General features: G+C 37.7%; 1 protein-coding gene across 6 annotated transcripts in view; it reads right to left on the reverse strand.

Moving 5' to 3' along the window:
- The window catches only part of Musk (muscle, skeletal, receptor tyrosine kinase), an 87,529-nt gene extending 70,995 nt beyond the window's left edge, over window positions 1–16,534 (reverse strand). For all 6 annotated transcript variants that reach the window (XM_013023267.1, XM_013023265.1, XM_013023264.1 and 3 more), the window contains exons 1-3: window positions 16,320–16,534; window positions 8,091–8,217; window positions 3,546–3,697 (exon numbers count right to left, since the gene is read on the reverse strand). In XM_013023267.1, the coding sequence (XP_012878721.1) occupies window positions 3,546–3,697; window positions 8,091–8,217; window positions 16,320–16,398 (358 nt within the window). In that variant the 5' untranslated portion in view covers window positions 16,399–16,534. The remainder of the gene's footprint in view (window positions 1–3,545; window positions 3,698–8,090; window positions 8,218–16,319) is intronic.
- Between the last annotated feature and the right edge of the window lie 951 nt (window positions 16,535–17,485).

The following is a 17,485-nucleotide window of genomic DNA, read 5'->3' on the forward strand; positions in this document are numbered from 1 at the left end:
CAAAGGAGGAGGCTGCAATGCTTGGTAAGAAATGTACGCATTATCCTGCCCAAGTAATTGTAACCCCTCTGTACAGTATGTTCACAAATAAAAAATAAATAAATAAATTAAAAAAAAAGAAAGTGGAAAAAAAGAAAAAAAAGACTACTAGGGCTAGAGATAAAATGAAAGCATTCAAATGAATGCATCCCCATAAACCAGTAAGAGATATCTAACTGTGCTTCATGCCTCCAGAATCAAGCCTTTGGTATTCTGCAAATGAGCCCATCCTCCCCTTTTTACTTGATTATGGGCACATCCCCACCTATTTTCTCATGATGGATACTAAATCAATTGTCCATCAAAACCCCATATTCCCACCATGTCCCCATACTAATTAATTGAGGACTCACTTGTACTTAGATCAAACAATATGAGTAATACACAATTGAAAAAACAACACAAACATAAAAGAAAAGAACCAAATAAAAGCAAAATTCATCCTGAAGGTAACTAAAGAAAGTAAAAGTATGTTTCTTTTTAAAGAAACATTCTTAAAAAAATCATTAGTGTTATGCTGAGAGAAGCTTCATTGAATAGAGAATCATACAAAAAGTAGAATTTGTTATGAAAAATAAAGAGCAGTCAGAAAAAAAGTATTCCTAGAAATTAAAAATACAGTTTTTGCCAAGTGCCAGTGGCTCATGCCAGTAATAGACTGAGATCAGGAGGATTGGGGTTTGAGGCTAGCTAGCCTGGCCAGAAATGTTCACAATATTTCCATCTTCATGGAAGGAGATGGATGTGGTGGTGCACACCTCATTTCATTACAGTGGAAAGCAAAATATAGGATGCAGTCTAAGTGTGCACCTGGGCAGGAAACAAGATGCTGTCTCAAAAATAATCAGTGCAAAAAAGAGCTGGAAATGTGACTCAGTGATTGAGTCCCTGTCTAGGAAATATGAGGCCCTAATTTCAAGCCCCAGGCCCATTAAAAATATTTTAAGATTAAAAAAATTGGTAATGTGGTCATACAGAAGACAAAATTTATGATATGGAAGGAAAAGCTAGAGATCTCCAAGAAGGGAAACTACAAAGAGATGTAGAAAATATGAGGGAAAAAATTAAGGTCATTAAATAATTGAAAATAGGATGTGTTTTGTGTTGAGAGTTTAACAATTAGGGAATAGAAAGAATGAAAAGAGAAATAACAAAAACATCTCATTTTTACATCCAAAATTTTTATATTAAGGCAAATAAGCTCCAAACATATTCTGGATTATTTTTTAATATTTGTGATTTCTAGAAATAAAAACAAAAAATCCTCCAACTTTTAAGAAATGTAAACAGATAAAAATGGGGGAAAACTTCTCACCTGAAACATAGGATATCACATGTCAATGTGTAATTTTCTGCCAAACCATAGGGAAAAGATATTTTAAACCCTGCATCTAGAAAAATTATTATCCCAAAGGAAAGGCAGAATGAAAACTTTCAGTCATGAAAAGATTCAGAAAATATCCTAGATGCTCACACTGAATTTTTATACTTAAACGATGAAAACAAAAAGTAAGAAATAGGGATGAAGGCCAAGGTAGTCCACCTGTATGTATGGTGGTATTTTTGCAATTTCCTCAATTAGTGTAAGAGGAGAGAGGGTTAAAGGAAGTCTTAGCACAAGTTCCACAGTTTGCAAGCAGCAGATGAATGTCTCCTGGAGGTCTTGAGACTCAAGAATGCTGATGTTAGATAATACACTAGGTAGAAGAGAGAACTAAGTATGAATGGAAATCAAATCCCAGTTGGTATGGGGGTCAGTGGAAAGAAGAGAGGAATAAGGGACAAGACAAGGGAGAAGTCAGGGCAGCAGAATGTGGTTGCCTGTGAGTGGTGGTGTGTCATGGCAGCAAGAGAATGGGGGATTCATATCCCGTTCTTCCTGAGAACAAGACAATGAGCACTTACTTAAAGAATAGTCATGAATGTGGTAAACTGTCTACCTCATCCAACAAGGCTGCTAATAAAGTGTTCATAATCAAAGTGACTTATTAGACCTTATGATTTTAAATGCAGTTCATCTCCAATGGGTAGCAAGATCAGGTATGGTGCTGTTGATTAGCTGATAAAAGTGTGAATTTGTTTCAATCAGAGTTGTTAGGATGAAGTAGCTGATGGTTCTTTTTCATGGCTTTAAAATGCTTTAGGATGATCGCAGGATGAGAGGACTGAAAGGTAATGAATCTAGAATTAGAGTCTTTGATAAATCTGGATGAGTATCTAAGAATGAGTAGATGACACAATGAACAGACAGAGAAAAGAGAATGATCTGAATGGCGTAAGTCCTCATGAGAAGAAAGATCTTGCATAGAAATACAAGTAGAATGACTTAAAAATAGCAATTAGCAATGAGAGTTAGGAAATTAGCCATCAGCACTTGTGAACATGAGATAGAAAAACTGAACATTCCCTTTTTTTTTTTTTAAACCAGGGCTGAGAACCGAACCCACGGCCTTGCGCGCACCAGGCGGGCGCGCTTCCGCTGGGCTAAACCCCCAGACCCTGAACATTCTCTATGTAAGCATAAATCAAGTTTGAAATAAGGAGAAAGGGTAGAAGTACATATAAAGAAGTTGCATATTTCTTTCCGAGTCTTTCCATTTCCTTATGAATGGGGAGATGTCATTCTTTCTGATGGAAGCATAGAATATATACCACATTTTCTTGATCCATTCATCTACTGAAGGGCATCTGGGTTGGTTCCATATCTTAGCTATGGTAAATAATGCAGTAATAAACATGGTTGTGCTGGTAGCTTTAGTATGGTCTTGATTGTGGTCATTGGGGTAAATGCCCAGAAGTGGGATTGCTGGGTCATAGGGGAGCTCTATGTGTAGTCTTCTGAGGAACCTATACACTGCTTTTCAGTGTTTACAAGTTTTACAAGTTTACACTGTATTTGATTTTGGTGCCCTGGGTATTGTATATATGTTTATCTGAATTAGGGAAGGGAAGGGGAACAAAAAAAGGGTGAGACAAATGAAAAAGGACAAACCAAGGCAACAGTGATACTCGCAAGATGATATGTTGGAAATGACCTGTACAACTTGGTAGCAGGGATTGGGTGGGAGGGAAAATGGGAGAAAAATGAGGGAGGGAGTAACAAGTTCGACAAGTAATGTATTCACTACCTTATATATGTAACTGTAACCCCTCTATACATTACCTTGACAATAAAATCTAAAAAAGAAGTTGCATATTCAAAGAGTGTTTGGTTTTAATGGAATTATGTATTTCAGATGCCTGATAAAGATTTTAGAAAGATGGATACAGAAACAAAGAAGTAATGTAAAAGCAAGAAAATGGGAGACAACAGGAAATCAAGATAACAGCATTCCGTAGCATGGAAGCAGATGGCAGGAATGAGAGGTGTGGAATTAACTCCACGAAAGGTTGTAATTTGCACTTGAACTTGACTTGCTATTGAGACTCCAGATATGAGTGAAACTCTTTTTCAGATTGTGTGGAGGCAACTTTAAAATCAACAGGTGATTCTCTTTTGCACTCACTCATCTTCACTTGCAGGGCTCCACAACTCTCTGCAGCTCCTCCCACGCCATTGTTGGCTATGCAGCAGTAAATGCCGTCATCGCTGTCTTCTACACTCAGGATGGTGAGGAGCTGCCCGTTCTCCCGAATGCTGTACCGGGTATCAAAGAGCCTGCAGGTCATAGAGAAAATGACAGATGAGTGCATCATCATGATTCGTTGGCTTTGACTGACCAATCAATGATTTATCAGTGAGAAATTGTTAAAAAAAAAGGAGAGAGGAAATTTGAATGAGTTCTGCATAATAATAATAATAATAATAAATGTCTTACTTGGCACATTAACATAAAACTATGTTGTATGTAATCTTTCCTGGACTCTATAATTATCAAAGCATTACCAAGTCCTACAAAAATGCTTTGGAATGGTGTGGCTGCTGCAGAGACCAAGTATGTATTCTGTTTTACTTAGGAAATTGTATCAGAACCAACTCTTCCCCCGTAATTACCGGGAGGAAGTAGCTTGAAAATGAACATTGGCATATGTATGTGATGAGAAGAAAGTAAATCATTTATAGGAGTAGCTGTTAGTTGAATGGTCATTCTCTCATTAAACCAATTCTTAATGAGTATCTAATGAGTGCCAGGCAGAGTCTGGTTACTGAGATATCAGGAGGTAAAACAGCTTCATGTTGTAAAACTGTATGATACATATATATATATAGAGAGAGAGAGAGAGAGAAAGATATAATTGCATGCAAACTTTCCATTGAGAAAGCAATTAGAGCAACAGTAAAAAATTTAAGGCAAATCATCAAGATAAAAATAAACTTTTTGTTGTTGTGCTGTTTGGAATTTATCAAGCAAGAGTTTTTTTTGCTAACAACGTTGTGTGTTAAAAAGAATGACAATACTCAAAGGTTCATTTCTTTATAGACAGAACCCATGAACATGTTACCTTCTATGACAGGAGGGATTTTGCACATTAGAAGTTGTAAAGTGGGATATTCTGGAATCAACTCATCAGTGTAAGTATAATGTAATAGTCAGGGTCTTTAAAAGATGGTCGAGGGAGGAGGAACAGTGGTGTTACAGTGGAGGCGAGGGTCAGAGAGACACAGTTACTAGCTTTAGAATGGAAGAAAAGGATAAAGGACATAGATGGATTTCTAAAAGCTGGACAAGGCATGAAATTAAAATTTCCCTTAGAACTTTCAGAGGGAACTCAGCTTGGCAAACACTTTGATTTTGACCTAGTAAGATTATTTTATACTCACAACCTTCTAAGATAATATTTACACTATACTAAGTCACTAAGTTTGTATTAATTTGTTATTGCAAAAATAGGAAATAAATACAGATTTCTGGTAACTTGGAGGGGTGCTACTGCTACCACAAGTACATGAAGGTAGAGATGTAGCTTTGTAATTGGGGAATAGGTAGAACTGGGAGAAATTCAAGGATTAAGATACTAAAAAGCTTACATTTCTTGACGAGACCATCAGTAGAATATGTATGCTAAAGAATCTGCTACTGAGGGCTCAGAAGGAAGGGAGAAGCGTGGCAGGAAAAATCTAAATCATCTTAGACAATACTTAATTATTGTAAACCGACTGTTGGTATAAATATGGATGTTAAAAACAAGCAAGCAAGCAAGGAATCCGTGCTTGAGAATTTGTAAACAGAGAGCTTAACTAAAAGTTGCTAAAAACTATTTCAAATATTTTAATTTGCTCAGCTGAGTCTTCCTATTCCAGAACTTCTGGGACATCTTGCTGATAAAGTGCTTGAAGTCTAAAAGCATAAGGCAGCTTCTCACAGCACAGGGTCATTTTCCTGCATTAGAACAAATAGCATAGAAAGAAACATGACATTTCAGTTAGAGGTTATGGATAATGAGGAGCATTTTTTTTCATCCAAGTTCAAGGACCCTGGTGCCAGTTTAAGCACTTGGTATGGACTGAAGATTTATGTCCCCCACCTCAAGTTCATGTGCTGAAACTTGATATGATAGCACTTGAGGGTTGGTGCTTAAGAACATGATCAGGTCATAAGCAGAACAGACTAATACCTCTATAAAGGAGACTGGGGAAGAATTTACTCATCTCTGGCCTCATCTGAAGAAATAATGGAATAATGGCCACCTCTAAACTAAAAGATAGACCCTCACCAGAGACTCAAGTCTGCTGACTTTTGAACTTGGACTTCTCAGCTTCTAGAATGAGAAGTAGTTTCATTATATTTATAAGTTACTCTAAGATATTTTTTCATAGTAACCTAAATGGACTAAGAGCATTCAGTCTTAATGCAAGCTACATTGCCTGATAATTGCCTGTGGTTTTTTGTTACAGACTTTTAAAAGAACATTTCTTGGGCTGGGAAGGTGGCTCAGTGGTAGAGTGCTTGCCTTGCATGCATGAGGCCCTGGGTTCGATTCCTCAGCACCATATAAGCAAAAAGAAAAAAAAAGAACATTTCTTGATCAGATAATTATTGCAGTAAGAACAAGATAGAACCTTTAGCTGCTGAATGGGAATTTCACGTTTGAGAGTGTGTCTCATTCTGTGTGGGGAGTAAAAAATGATGGTAATAGAGAGATCTGATTCCTAGAAAAAAAACTTTCTCTGTCTCTCTGTCTCTCTCTCTCTCTCTCCCTCCCTCCCTCTCTGTCTCTCTCTCTCTGCGTGTGTCTCTGTCTCTCTGTTTCTCTGTCTGTCTCTCTAGCTCTCTGTCTGTCTTTTTTTCTCTCTCTCTCTCTTTCTCTCTCTCTCTCTGTGCTGGTCTTGTGGCTTGAAATAAAGAATAGGGCACTGTCCCTACGCTCTTTTGCTCAAGGCTAGTGCTCTACCACTTAAACCACAATTATACTTCTGGCTTTTTGGTGGTTAATTGGAGATAAGAGTCTCACAGATTTCTGGGTCATAGGGGAGCTCTATGTGGAGTCTTTTGAGGAACCTCCATACTGCTTTCCAAAGTGGTTGAACAAGTTTACACTCTTACCAACAATGCAGTAGGGTTCCCTTCTGTCCACATCCCCTCCAGCATCTTAGAGTTCTTGATTATAGCCATCCTAACAGGGATGAGGTGGTATTTCAATGTTGTTTTGATTTGCATTTTTTTTGTGGCTAGGGAGGTTGAGCATTTCTCCATGTGTCTATTGGCCATCCTTCTTTCCTCTTCAGAGAATTTTCTCTGTAAGTCTTTAGTTCACTTATTTATTGGGCATTTGTTTCTTTGAGGATTTGTTGTTAGGGGATTTAATTTTTTGAGTTCAAGGTATATTTTAGATATAAGACCCTTGTCGTATGGCTATTGAAGATCTTCTCCCAATCCGTGGACTTTCTATTGATCTTGCTAGCTATATCCTTTGCCATGCAGAAGCTCTGACCCAGCAATCTCAGCATTTACCCGAATGATCACAAACAAGACCATACTAAAGCTATGAGCACAACTATATTTATTGCAGCATTATTTACCATAGCTAAGATATAAATGCCCCTCCGTAGATGAATGGATCAAGAAAATATGGTATATGTACACAATGGAATTCTATGCCTCCATCAGAAAGAATGACATCGCCCCATCTGTTAGGAAATGGAAAGACTTGGAAAAAATTATATTACGTGAAGTAAGCCAGTCCCAAAGAAACATAGGTCCCATGGTTTCCCTTATTTGCAATAACTAGTATATGTCTGAGACAAGCAGAAAGGTCAGATATGTTGATATTAGGGAAATGAACCCCAAGATAAGTATTCAAATGTTTTTCTTCCATGCGATTGTTTCTAACATATTTATTAGATATTTCTTTGTTGCTTTGTATGTCCCTCCCCCATAGTATAACCCCTGCTTTCACTGTATTTGATGTTGGTATAATTTGTGGAGAGGAAGGAAAAAAATGTTTAAATAGGGATACAGGTGGACCCATTGCAACAATGAGATGTACAAGACGTTATGTCGAAAAACGAACTTTACAACTTTGGTAGGGAGGGGGGGACGGGGGTGGGTAGATAGGAAGGGATGGGAAGGGAAAACAACAAAGGAGGCTTGCTCATGTAATTGTAATCCCTCTGTACGCTATTTTCACGATAAAAAAATAAAATAAAAAAGTTTTTTTAAAAAAAGAGTCTCACAGACTTTCCTGCACAGGCTGACTCCAGCCACTATCCTCAAATCTCAGCCTCTTGAGTAGTTAAGAAAACAGGCGTGAGCCATTGGCTTTCAGCAAGTAGGATACTGGAGGTGCCAGAGGTAAGGCTGGTCCCATTAACCTGGAGTATCCTGGAACATGTGCTTGGAGATGTGTGAGAGCCTGGTGTCTCATAGTTACTTGAAGCGTCTTCCAGGCTATGGCAACATTTTCTTCACGTCAGGTAAATCACTGTTTTTCTTTGAGAAATTCTCCTAACTTACTGAACTTCAGATCTTACATTTATACAACGGAGAAACTTACACTGATGTATTTTGGAAGCTGAACTTTAATATAATGGAAACTGCTGTTGCATTTATGTCAAAGATAACATGTCACGCAGCAGGGACAGTCTTACTAAAATAAAGTACAATACTTACTTAATGAGGATTTTATTTCTGGTCCAAGAAATTTCAGGCTGGGGATAGGATTCCACTGCACACATGAAAGTAGCCACTTCTTCAACTAAGGCATCCACTGTTTCCAGAGGGGTGGTAATAACTGGTGCTGAAAGGTAAGGAGACATCAGAGAACATTCCAGAATGTTATTTGTTAACCTGTCCTTAGGCATTCAGAAGCCATCACATAGCTGAATGAGAGTTGTATTCCCCCAGAGCAAAATTTTCCAAAAGTAAAGATTTTATGTAGAGAATTATGTGCATCTCTACTTCCATATGAGTTATTTGATAATCCAAAGAGAGGCTTTCAGGAGAGAGAGGTATAAACTTTATTATCTATAAATAGGAGCAGATCCAAGATCTTGTGATGCCTAGTGTTATATAATTTAAGTGCTTCTTTAAAGAAAAGAGTATAAAGATTTCTACATCCACCTCAATACTAATCAATATGAATATAAATGAGTCTGAAAGAAGCCAGAGTAGAAATTGACAGTAGCCCAAATGTAAAATAAAGAGCAAAGAACCCAAATAGGCATCTCTCCAAAGAGAATATACAGAAGGCCAATAAATGAAAAGAAGTTCAACATCATGCATCAATAAGGAAATGAAAATCAAAACCACAGGATACCACTTTCCACCCAGTAGGATGGCTATAAAGAAAAGTAAAAAATGTTGCTAAGAACTTGAGAGAGATTGGAAATGGCCAGGGTGGGGAAGAATGGTATGACTACTGTGGAAAAGATTCTATTGTTTCTTCCAAAAAAAAGAGAAAGAGGTCAATCTGACTAAAGGATAATTGTGTCTGTGTTTGTGTGCACGTACACAGAACTACATTAAAACTCCATTCTACAGTTAATATGCACTAAGTTTGTATATGATCTAAGGCAAATAAATAAAATTATACAAGATCTGAGTCCTATAGTTCCTAATTCCTATCCTTTATTAGCTAACTTACCTGGGGTTAGTGAGTACTATATAGTTTTTGATACACAGGACATTATTTTCCATATTCCAATGTACTCTGGGTCCCAAGAGCTATTTGCCTTCAAATGGGAGGACCCAGAGAGGCATTAAAAAGATCTCTCTGTGATTTTGGAAAAAATCTTGAGCAAAGGCTTTAGAAAACTAAGACTGGAAAAAAAATGGAACTGGAACCTTGCTACAATATATAAACGATGTACTGATTACAAGCCCTTCTAAGGAGGTCTCAGATAAATAACTAACCAGTAAAGATTTTCCTGGTTTTGGCAGAAGAGCGCTATCAGGTCTCCAAGGAAAATACATAAGCATCTAAAGAAATGGTGAAATATTAGGTTTGATAATCTACCACGGACAGTATACTCTCCCCACTGCCCCTGAAAGAAAATTAGCCATTTATGAGCTAGTTCCTTACCTCATATCCCCCTTCCTCCTAAAAAAATGAGGAAGCCATTGTGGGGGATTCCAGTATAAGAGATATTTCTGCTGCAATGACCTTGCAAGGACAAAAATGGGATGGGCAATGCAATCGAGCCTTTAATAAGCTCAAGAGGCTTGTAATGGATGTCCCTACATTAGGTGTGTTTATTGATGTAGTTGTGCAGGAAAGGCAAGGTCACAGCCAGTGTATTGACACAGATGCTGGGTTCCTTAAGAAGGGCACTGGCTTACTCTCTAGACAATCAGATACTATGTTTAAGGCCTGATCCTTAATCTTGCCTGTTAAAGAGGCAGAAAAAGTAACCAGGGAGCAGCTACTGACATTGTGGATTCCACATCAGATCCAAAAGGCCATCATTGGTTGGCAAGTGGTCAAATATTACCTGTTACCATACCATGCTTAGCTGCTAGATATCCTCCTGCAATTCCAAGCCATCATCTGACACTAAACATTTAAGTTGGCCACTCTGTTTCCTATATGACAAGAGACTTTAGTCCATGTAACAGACCAGGTATACTCAAGAGGGAAGACTTCTAGAGTGAGCCCTTGCAGGTGCTTTCAAAGCATGGAGCGCTGTATATTAATTGATTCTGTCATTTAGAAACAGAACTCAGACTCTGTTATTGTACCCTGGTCTGTGGGTTACATTCAAATTTGCTGTTACTATCTTCCCTTAGAATCTATCCCAAATAAGTAATTTCACATACAGTAGACACATAGATGACTTTCACTGCACTAAACAAATTAATTGTGCTAAATTGTACTTGTTGTAATAAAAATAAAGGGAAAGCTAGGTACTATGTCTGTTGGAATAGTCTTGTACTGACCTACAAAAGACAGTTGTTCACTTTTTGTGAATGCTGTGAAATAATTAAATATAGATATTATGAAAGCCAAATTATATAAATTTATTAGTAAATAAGTTATCTTAAAAACTAAGTCAGGCATGGTGGCACATGTCTGTAATCTCAGGTACTCAGAGACAGGAGGGTCACAAGTCAGCAAAGGAAGTGGCAAGACCCTGTCTCACAATAAAAATAAGGCTGAGGTAAGGCAGAATTGTTAAGAGTACTTGCCTAGCAGGCGCAAGGTCCTGAATCAATCCCCAGCACTATAAAATAAAAACAAAAACTACAACTAAGAATTCTCAAAATGTATCAATTCCTGTTTAACTGTAGTATGTTATTATCTATGTTCTTAAGGTCATTTTCATCAAATATATCTGTATGATAGCACAGTACATAAAGGACGGTCTACAGGAGCTACTTCCCAATTCAGTCTTCAGTATTTGTTGTAACTTGACATTGCTGTAGTTAATGGTTTGGAGTATTTATACTGCAGAAATCAAGAAGTATAACAAATAGGGGTCTTTTTTCTCAGAGAAGTAGCCATTCCATATATATCAGTGAAATGTTACCTAGCAAGACATTATCCAAACACTGCAATTAATGTTTTAAAGAAAATTAATTGATAAAGAATATGCTTATGTGCTAGGTAAAAATGGCAGAACTCAGAATCATAGAAACAATATTATTATCCCACTTCTCTGATGGATATATATATATAATAGAGAACTTTGTTTTATATTTGTGTGTATGTTTTTAAAATAAATGTGTTTTCCCCCCATGATATTAAGGAATTGAATTCAGGGCCTTGGGCCTGCCAAGCAAGTGCTTTATCACTTGAGCTATGCAATCAGTCTTTGTAGTCATTTTGTTTTGGAGGTTAGTGCTTGCTACCTACGACTGCCCTGGCCTTAATCTCACAATCCCCTGCATACCTGGAATTACAGGCACGTAGCATCACACCCAGCTTTCAAAATAAATTTTAAATATCGTCTATGACTGTTATAAAAAATAAACGTTAGCTAGATGCTGGTGGCTCATACCTATTCCTAGTTATTCAAGAGGCTGCAATCTGAGGATCGGGGTTTGAAGTTTGCCCAGGCAGGAAATTCTGTGAGATTCTTTATTTCCAAATAACCACCAACAATCCAGAAATGGAGTTGTGGCTCTAGTGGTAGAGTACTAACCTTGAGCAAAAAAAAGCTCAGGGACAGCACCCAGGCCCTAAATTCAAGCCCCAGGACAAGCACCAAAACAACAACAACAAAACTAATAGTTAAATCACTTATATAAAGTACAAAGCAATAGAATGAACTTCAGTGTTCAGGTTGACTTAAAATTCCTATCTCATAATTCTAAAATAGATTGTACTATGCCATAGTGGTTGCCCACAGGTAACCATTTCTATTATACCATTATTTTTACAGGCAGAATATAATTAGTTAAATCTGCTTTGCCCATATTCTGAAATTATCCAAATTTGCTATCAAAATTTATCTGGCACAATCGTATAGTTGCATTTAGTGGCATTTGTGGAGGTAGCAAATGTTTCCATTCATGCTGATACCGAGCTTTTATCACAGCTGGGGTCTGTGTAAAGTAGGAGGCTCTTTCCCTCTCATTCCGAGGACAATATTGAGAACAAACACGAATATGAACACTTTGGTAGACCTCAAGCGACTTGAACTGGATGACTTGGACACAGTATGATACTTCCTTGACACTGCCAACATCTGATTGAAGAGCTGCTGCTGGACATGTCAGAACAATTTACTACACCAAAAAGCCAGTGTATTTGCTCGCTTCTGTTTCATGAAATTAGAGCTGAGACCTTGGAAAAGATTCATGCTTCTCAACATCCTGAAAGTGTGTGTGTGTGTGTGTGTGTGTGTATGTATGTGTGTGTGTATGTATGTGTGTGTGTGTGTGTGTGTGTGTGTGTGTGTGTGTGTGGCGCGCGCGCGCCAGTACTGGGGCTTGACTCAGAGCCTGGTTGCTGATCTTTAGCTTTTTTGCTCAAGGCTGGCACTCTACCACTTGAGCTACACCTCCATGTCCAGATACTTTTTCTGGTTAATTGGACATAAGAGCCTTGTGGACTTTTCTGCCCAGGTTGGCTTTGAACTTTCATCTTGAAACTGGAACTTTCATTTCAGCCTTCTGAGTAGCTAGGCTTATAGGTATGAGCCACCATTGCATGGTTAGCTTTTTTGTTTTTTCTTTTCAGTATAAGAAAACACTAGTTCTAGGACTATTTCAGATTCCCCAAAGAGAATATTAGATACTGACATATCTTCCGAGAAGATGTAATAAAGTGAAAGTTATTTTTATTGTATTAAATTGTAACTCATAAGGTTTTTGATTAAAAAAATAATTATTAATGCCATGTTATTAATTCTAGCTTCTCCTTCTGGGGATGGCATTAGGCACAGGCAGTTCTGCCCAGCCTGTTAGGATTTCTGAAATTGCCTTTGGTGGGGTTAATCCACGGTCTCATGAGGATCCATTTAAAACAGGCTTACACATTATCCAGGGGTGGTTATTAGTTACCAATAATCTTAGCATGAAACCTCATTATGGTAGCTCTTCTTCATTTTAAGAGGAAAGTAAGTCTTACAGTGTCTGTATGCTTTCCCTAAAGAACATCAGAAAGGAGTTGGGGAGCAAGAAAAGGAAACCTGATCTCAACATTCTCGTCCAAGCTTTAAGCGTCCTTGTTCCTTGTTCTGCTATTTAACCTCTACTTCACAGTTTTGTTATATAACCATAATCAATTTGCCCTGTAGGTATTAATAGCTGCACTGACCTGGGAAAGCACCAATCCTGAATTAATTTGTTTGTCCTCGCTATCATTATATACTTACGCATTATTGGACAGGGGCACTGTAAAGTTTCGGTCTCCAGCCCTAACTGGATTTTCCATTAGGCCTGGGAAATCCTTGCCATCTTTCCTGAATGCACTCCTTATTTCCGGTTCCTTCACTGACACTCTCCCCCAATGACCTCAGGTCCTGTTTCACTGAGGAGTTACCCACTTCACCATTGGAAATAAGGTCGAGAGGAAAGAAATCCTAACATTTCTTCTCTTCCTTTCTTTTCTTTAAGGTTGGTAATACTCAAAGCAACTGTGTTTCCCTAAACCCACAATGAGTAACTCTTACAACACACGTCCTTGTAAAACCATTTATCCAGAACTTGCTGTCCTGGATTTATTTCACTGGCAGCTGTGTCCTGTACTGACTCAGTCATATGTCAAATCTGTGAATTCTATCCCTGGGTGCATATGATTTAAAAGGGAAGGTTACTCCAATATATCTAAAGATAAATCACTTAGACACTATATAAATTGGATTCTCTATACGGTAGTAAATGGGGTCATTGGATTTTGACAGGAGATCCTTTTGCATATTATACAAATTCAGCTGCATGAACTCCATGTTCTGTAGAATTTTATAACCTACCGTATGCTTCATACTCCTGATTCAGCAGTAAATGTTAAAAGTGTGTAGTTGAGGCATATAGCCAATACAGCTCTGGCTACTTTCTTACATGACAGTTTATAAAATTATCCTTCTTGTGGTTATGAAATGGGCTCATTATTAAAAGTCTCACTAGTTGAAATGATTCAGAAAGATACTGAGTGTCCTCGTTGTCTTTAACTATTAGGAGCCTCAGTTAAATTAAAATGAAGCCAATAAACTATTAATTCTATAAAGCTGGATATTGATTTAATTAAGGAAATGAGAAGCAAAGAATTAGAAAAGAATCTTCTGAATATTTTTCCAAGCCTTAAATGTCCTTGTTTAAAATATATTCATTTAAGATACATTTATTATGTCATATGCTGTCACGCAGATACCTTGATTTCAATCACGATAAAGTACTTAAGAAAAAGGAAGTCATGTTAAAAACTCTTTTTGTTATTACATTTGGCAAACAGAAAATGACTATGAGAATTTAGATGGAGAATTCACCCTTATTTTGATAGTATCCACATGGTTCTTTTCAACCAACATATTCCAAACATTTCAGTGCTTAAAATTTTAGATTGTTTTCATGCTGTTATTTGTTTCCAGAACTCTTCTGTTTATTAAATGGGTATTTGTTCTTCTAGGTGTGGTGTTTCAGATGAAAGTTATTATTAAACCCACACTGATTTAGATTTTACAATAAACAAAGCAGACTGAGAAAAAATTGTTTTAAATTTGAAACCCTAATTACAGCAGCAAATAAGTGATAGGAAACAAAGTTGATTTAATAGTCTGGTTATTTTATTTAAAAGCCAAGATACTTGGCATTTTTATCTTAATGTCACTATTTTGAAACTTTCAAAATAGAAATAGTGTTGCATTTCAGATAGGACTATTGTATAATTTAGGGACTGAAAGCATTTCTTTCTAGAATATAAATTAGGAGTTATTTCTACAGAGACATTTGGGGACTTTGTTTCATACACCAAATTCTCATTTGGACTATCAAAATCTATTGTTCTGCTCCTTACCAAACTGGATTTTAGTAGCTTTTCATCTTTCGCCATGGCTCTTTTATGTATGGACATGGTATAGAAAGACACAGATGAGACTTACTACAATCCACAGTTCAGAAACATTCAGGGGCTGCCGTAGCGGACATCCGCTGTATGATCAGGAAGTACTAACATAATCTGAAACCAATGTTAAGTCTTTCTGGCTATTATTAGCTGGTGGAAAAGATCTAGATTCTCTTTTATCTGAAGTATCTGTTGGAAAGTGTTTTAATACATCTGAGGATACCCTTCTGCTCAAGTAAAATGAAAACAGAAAAGCAAAAACAAGACAAAAAAATCTATATACTGAGATTGGGAAAAAGTCACACCTTATTTGCATGTGAACTTTGACATTATGACTCAAAAATGTTGAGTCACAAAATCTAAAGATAACATTACCCATCTATTTACAAAGAAATGTTACCTTTGCTTACTACCCCATACAAACTTTTCAGTACTTCTCTAAAATAAGATAAGGACAAATAGTCTGGATGTGTCCTAAAACACCAAACCCCTTTCACTCCATTTTGATTCATTTCATTAAATGATACCATTCAGGCTGCTTTCTCATGACTTCATTAAAAAACAGATTTCTATGAAGTCCTCAGTCACTTTACAAATCACAGACTTTCCACTCTTCCTGACTTGACACACATTGGTTTTTGAAATACCCTAGCCAGAAACCATATCGCCGTGGACATTCTTGCTACTGCAACAGGTGTTTGTCAGTTTCTTAAGTTGCTTTCCTTTCCCCTGAGGTGGTGTTATTTCCGGTACATTCCAAAGGCTCTGAGAAAAAACTTCTGCACTCTTGCCAAGCCAAATCACAACGCCAGCCTCAAAGTTATTGACAACACATTGTCTTTCAGCCTCAAAGTTATTGACAACACATTATCTTTAAGCTTTCATTGCATTGGTGTCTTGTGGACATCTTTCTCTCTTTCTGATTTTTGGTAACTAAATATTCGTGTAGCGTTTGGTAAAACTGAAACCAAAAAGTAATGACTTTTGTTCAGATATCTGGAGTTGGAGTGGGTTTTACACCTGGCATACTTGGTGTCATACATTTTCACCATCCACTTAGACCACCTTCAGATCAGAAATACACATAAAACAGACTTGGATAACTAGCACTAACCCACTAACATCTCTTCTAGAAGAGAGAACTCTATGTACAGCAAGGCTCAGCTTATTTGTAAGTTTTGTAGAACTTAAGAGGGAAATATTGACAGAGAAGAGCTCATCCACCAACTACTTATACAGATACATTCCCCTTTATTTTATACTTCACCTCTATCGCACCAGGTAAAACCTGTCTACCATACTGTGAATCAGTTGTCATGAAACACACACACACACACACACACACAAAACTTAGGACCAAAAGAAGATCATAAGGAGAGAAGATCCCTCAGACTAACCTTTTGGAAGTTTCTCAGTCCCACTGAAGGCAACCAGAGTGAGAATCTGTACCAGTGGAATGTGGACGAGCTCTCTCATGATTAATCCAGACTCACACAGGAGAAAGTTGGTTCTAGATGGGGAAAACGCCCCACAGTTTACATTTTAAAGCATAGTTGTTACAGTAGGTCCATCTGCTAATGACTGTTCGTGTCAGCAGCTCCACAGGCTCTAAGTATAATCAGGAATTCTCAGACTTGGCTGGAATGATGGACACAGCCAGCTGGTGAGGATCCACTTAGGCTAGTAATGCAAGTGCAGGGCTGGAGGAACAAGGGAAAGAAAATCCCTTCAGAATCCTTTTTAAGACAGTGGCAGAAGGACAATACCAGATGCCTTATGCAACGAATGCTCTATTCCCTGAGGTACAGATTTCCTGACCTTTTGATTGAAGCCCACCACTCTCTAGCTCTCAAAAAATAATGTGAATCTGCCCCGTTTGGACTCTTCTCCATCACTTGGATTCACCATTCCAATCCCTACAGAGTTTAACAACTAAATAGCCCTTGAGTTTATCACTCCTTATCCTCACGCTCATAGCATGCCACCCAACTTCTTTCTCAACATTTCTCGAGATCACAGTCATAATCTCCTATATCTTCTCCAGGACTGTGTCTTGTGATCCTCTACTCTCTGCTTAACAGCCTCAGTGGCTTCTCATCGCGTACAAATATCTGCCATTCTCTTTGATATGACATAGAAGGTCTCAGTAGAGTCTGTCCTTCTGGTTAACCTCATCGTTTACAATCCATGCTGCCATTTATAATAGTTAATGCCCTGCTGGTGGTACTCAGCCCTCACACTAGCCTAATTGACTGGAAGGCATGCATCATCTCACACTAACAGTGGGTGGCAGATGGTGCTGAACTGTTGTTCATGAATGCTCAAACCATAGTGATCAAAAGCAGTGTCACATCTCTTCCACTTTAAAAATAATCTAAAATGTCATTCAGGCTCAAGATATAAAAAGGAAAAAATCATAAAAATCTCAGCCAGATACCAGTGGCTCGCACCTGTAATCTTAGCTACTTGGGAGGCTGAACATGGGAGGATTGCAGGTTGAGACTAGCTCAGGCAGAAAAGTTCAAACTTTTCTTTTTAACACACAGGTGGCTAGAGTGGTACA

This window comes from Dipodomys ordii, unplaced genomic scaffold (assembly GCF_000151885.1).
Source record: "Dipodomys ordii isolate 6190 unplaced genomic scaffold, Dord_2.0 Scaffold67, whole genome shotgun sequence".
Taxonomy (NCBI): Eukaryota; Metazoa; Chordata; class Mammalia; order Rodentia; family Heteromyidae; genus Dipodomys; species Dipodomys ordii.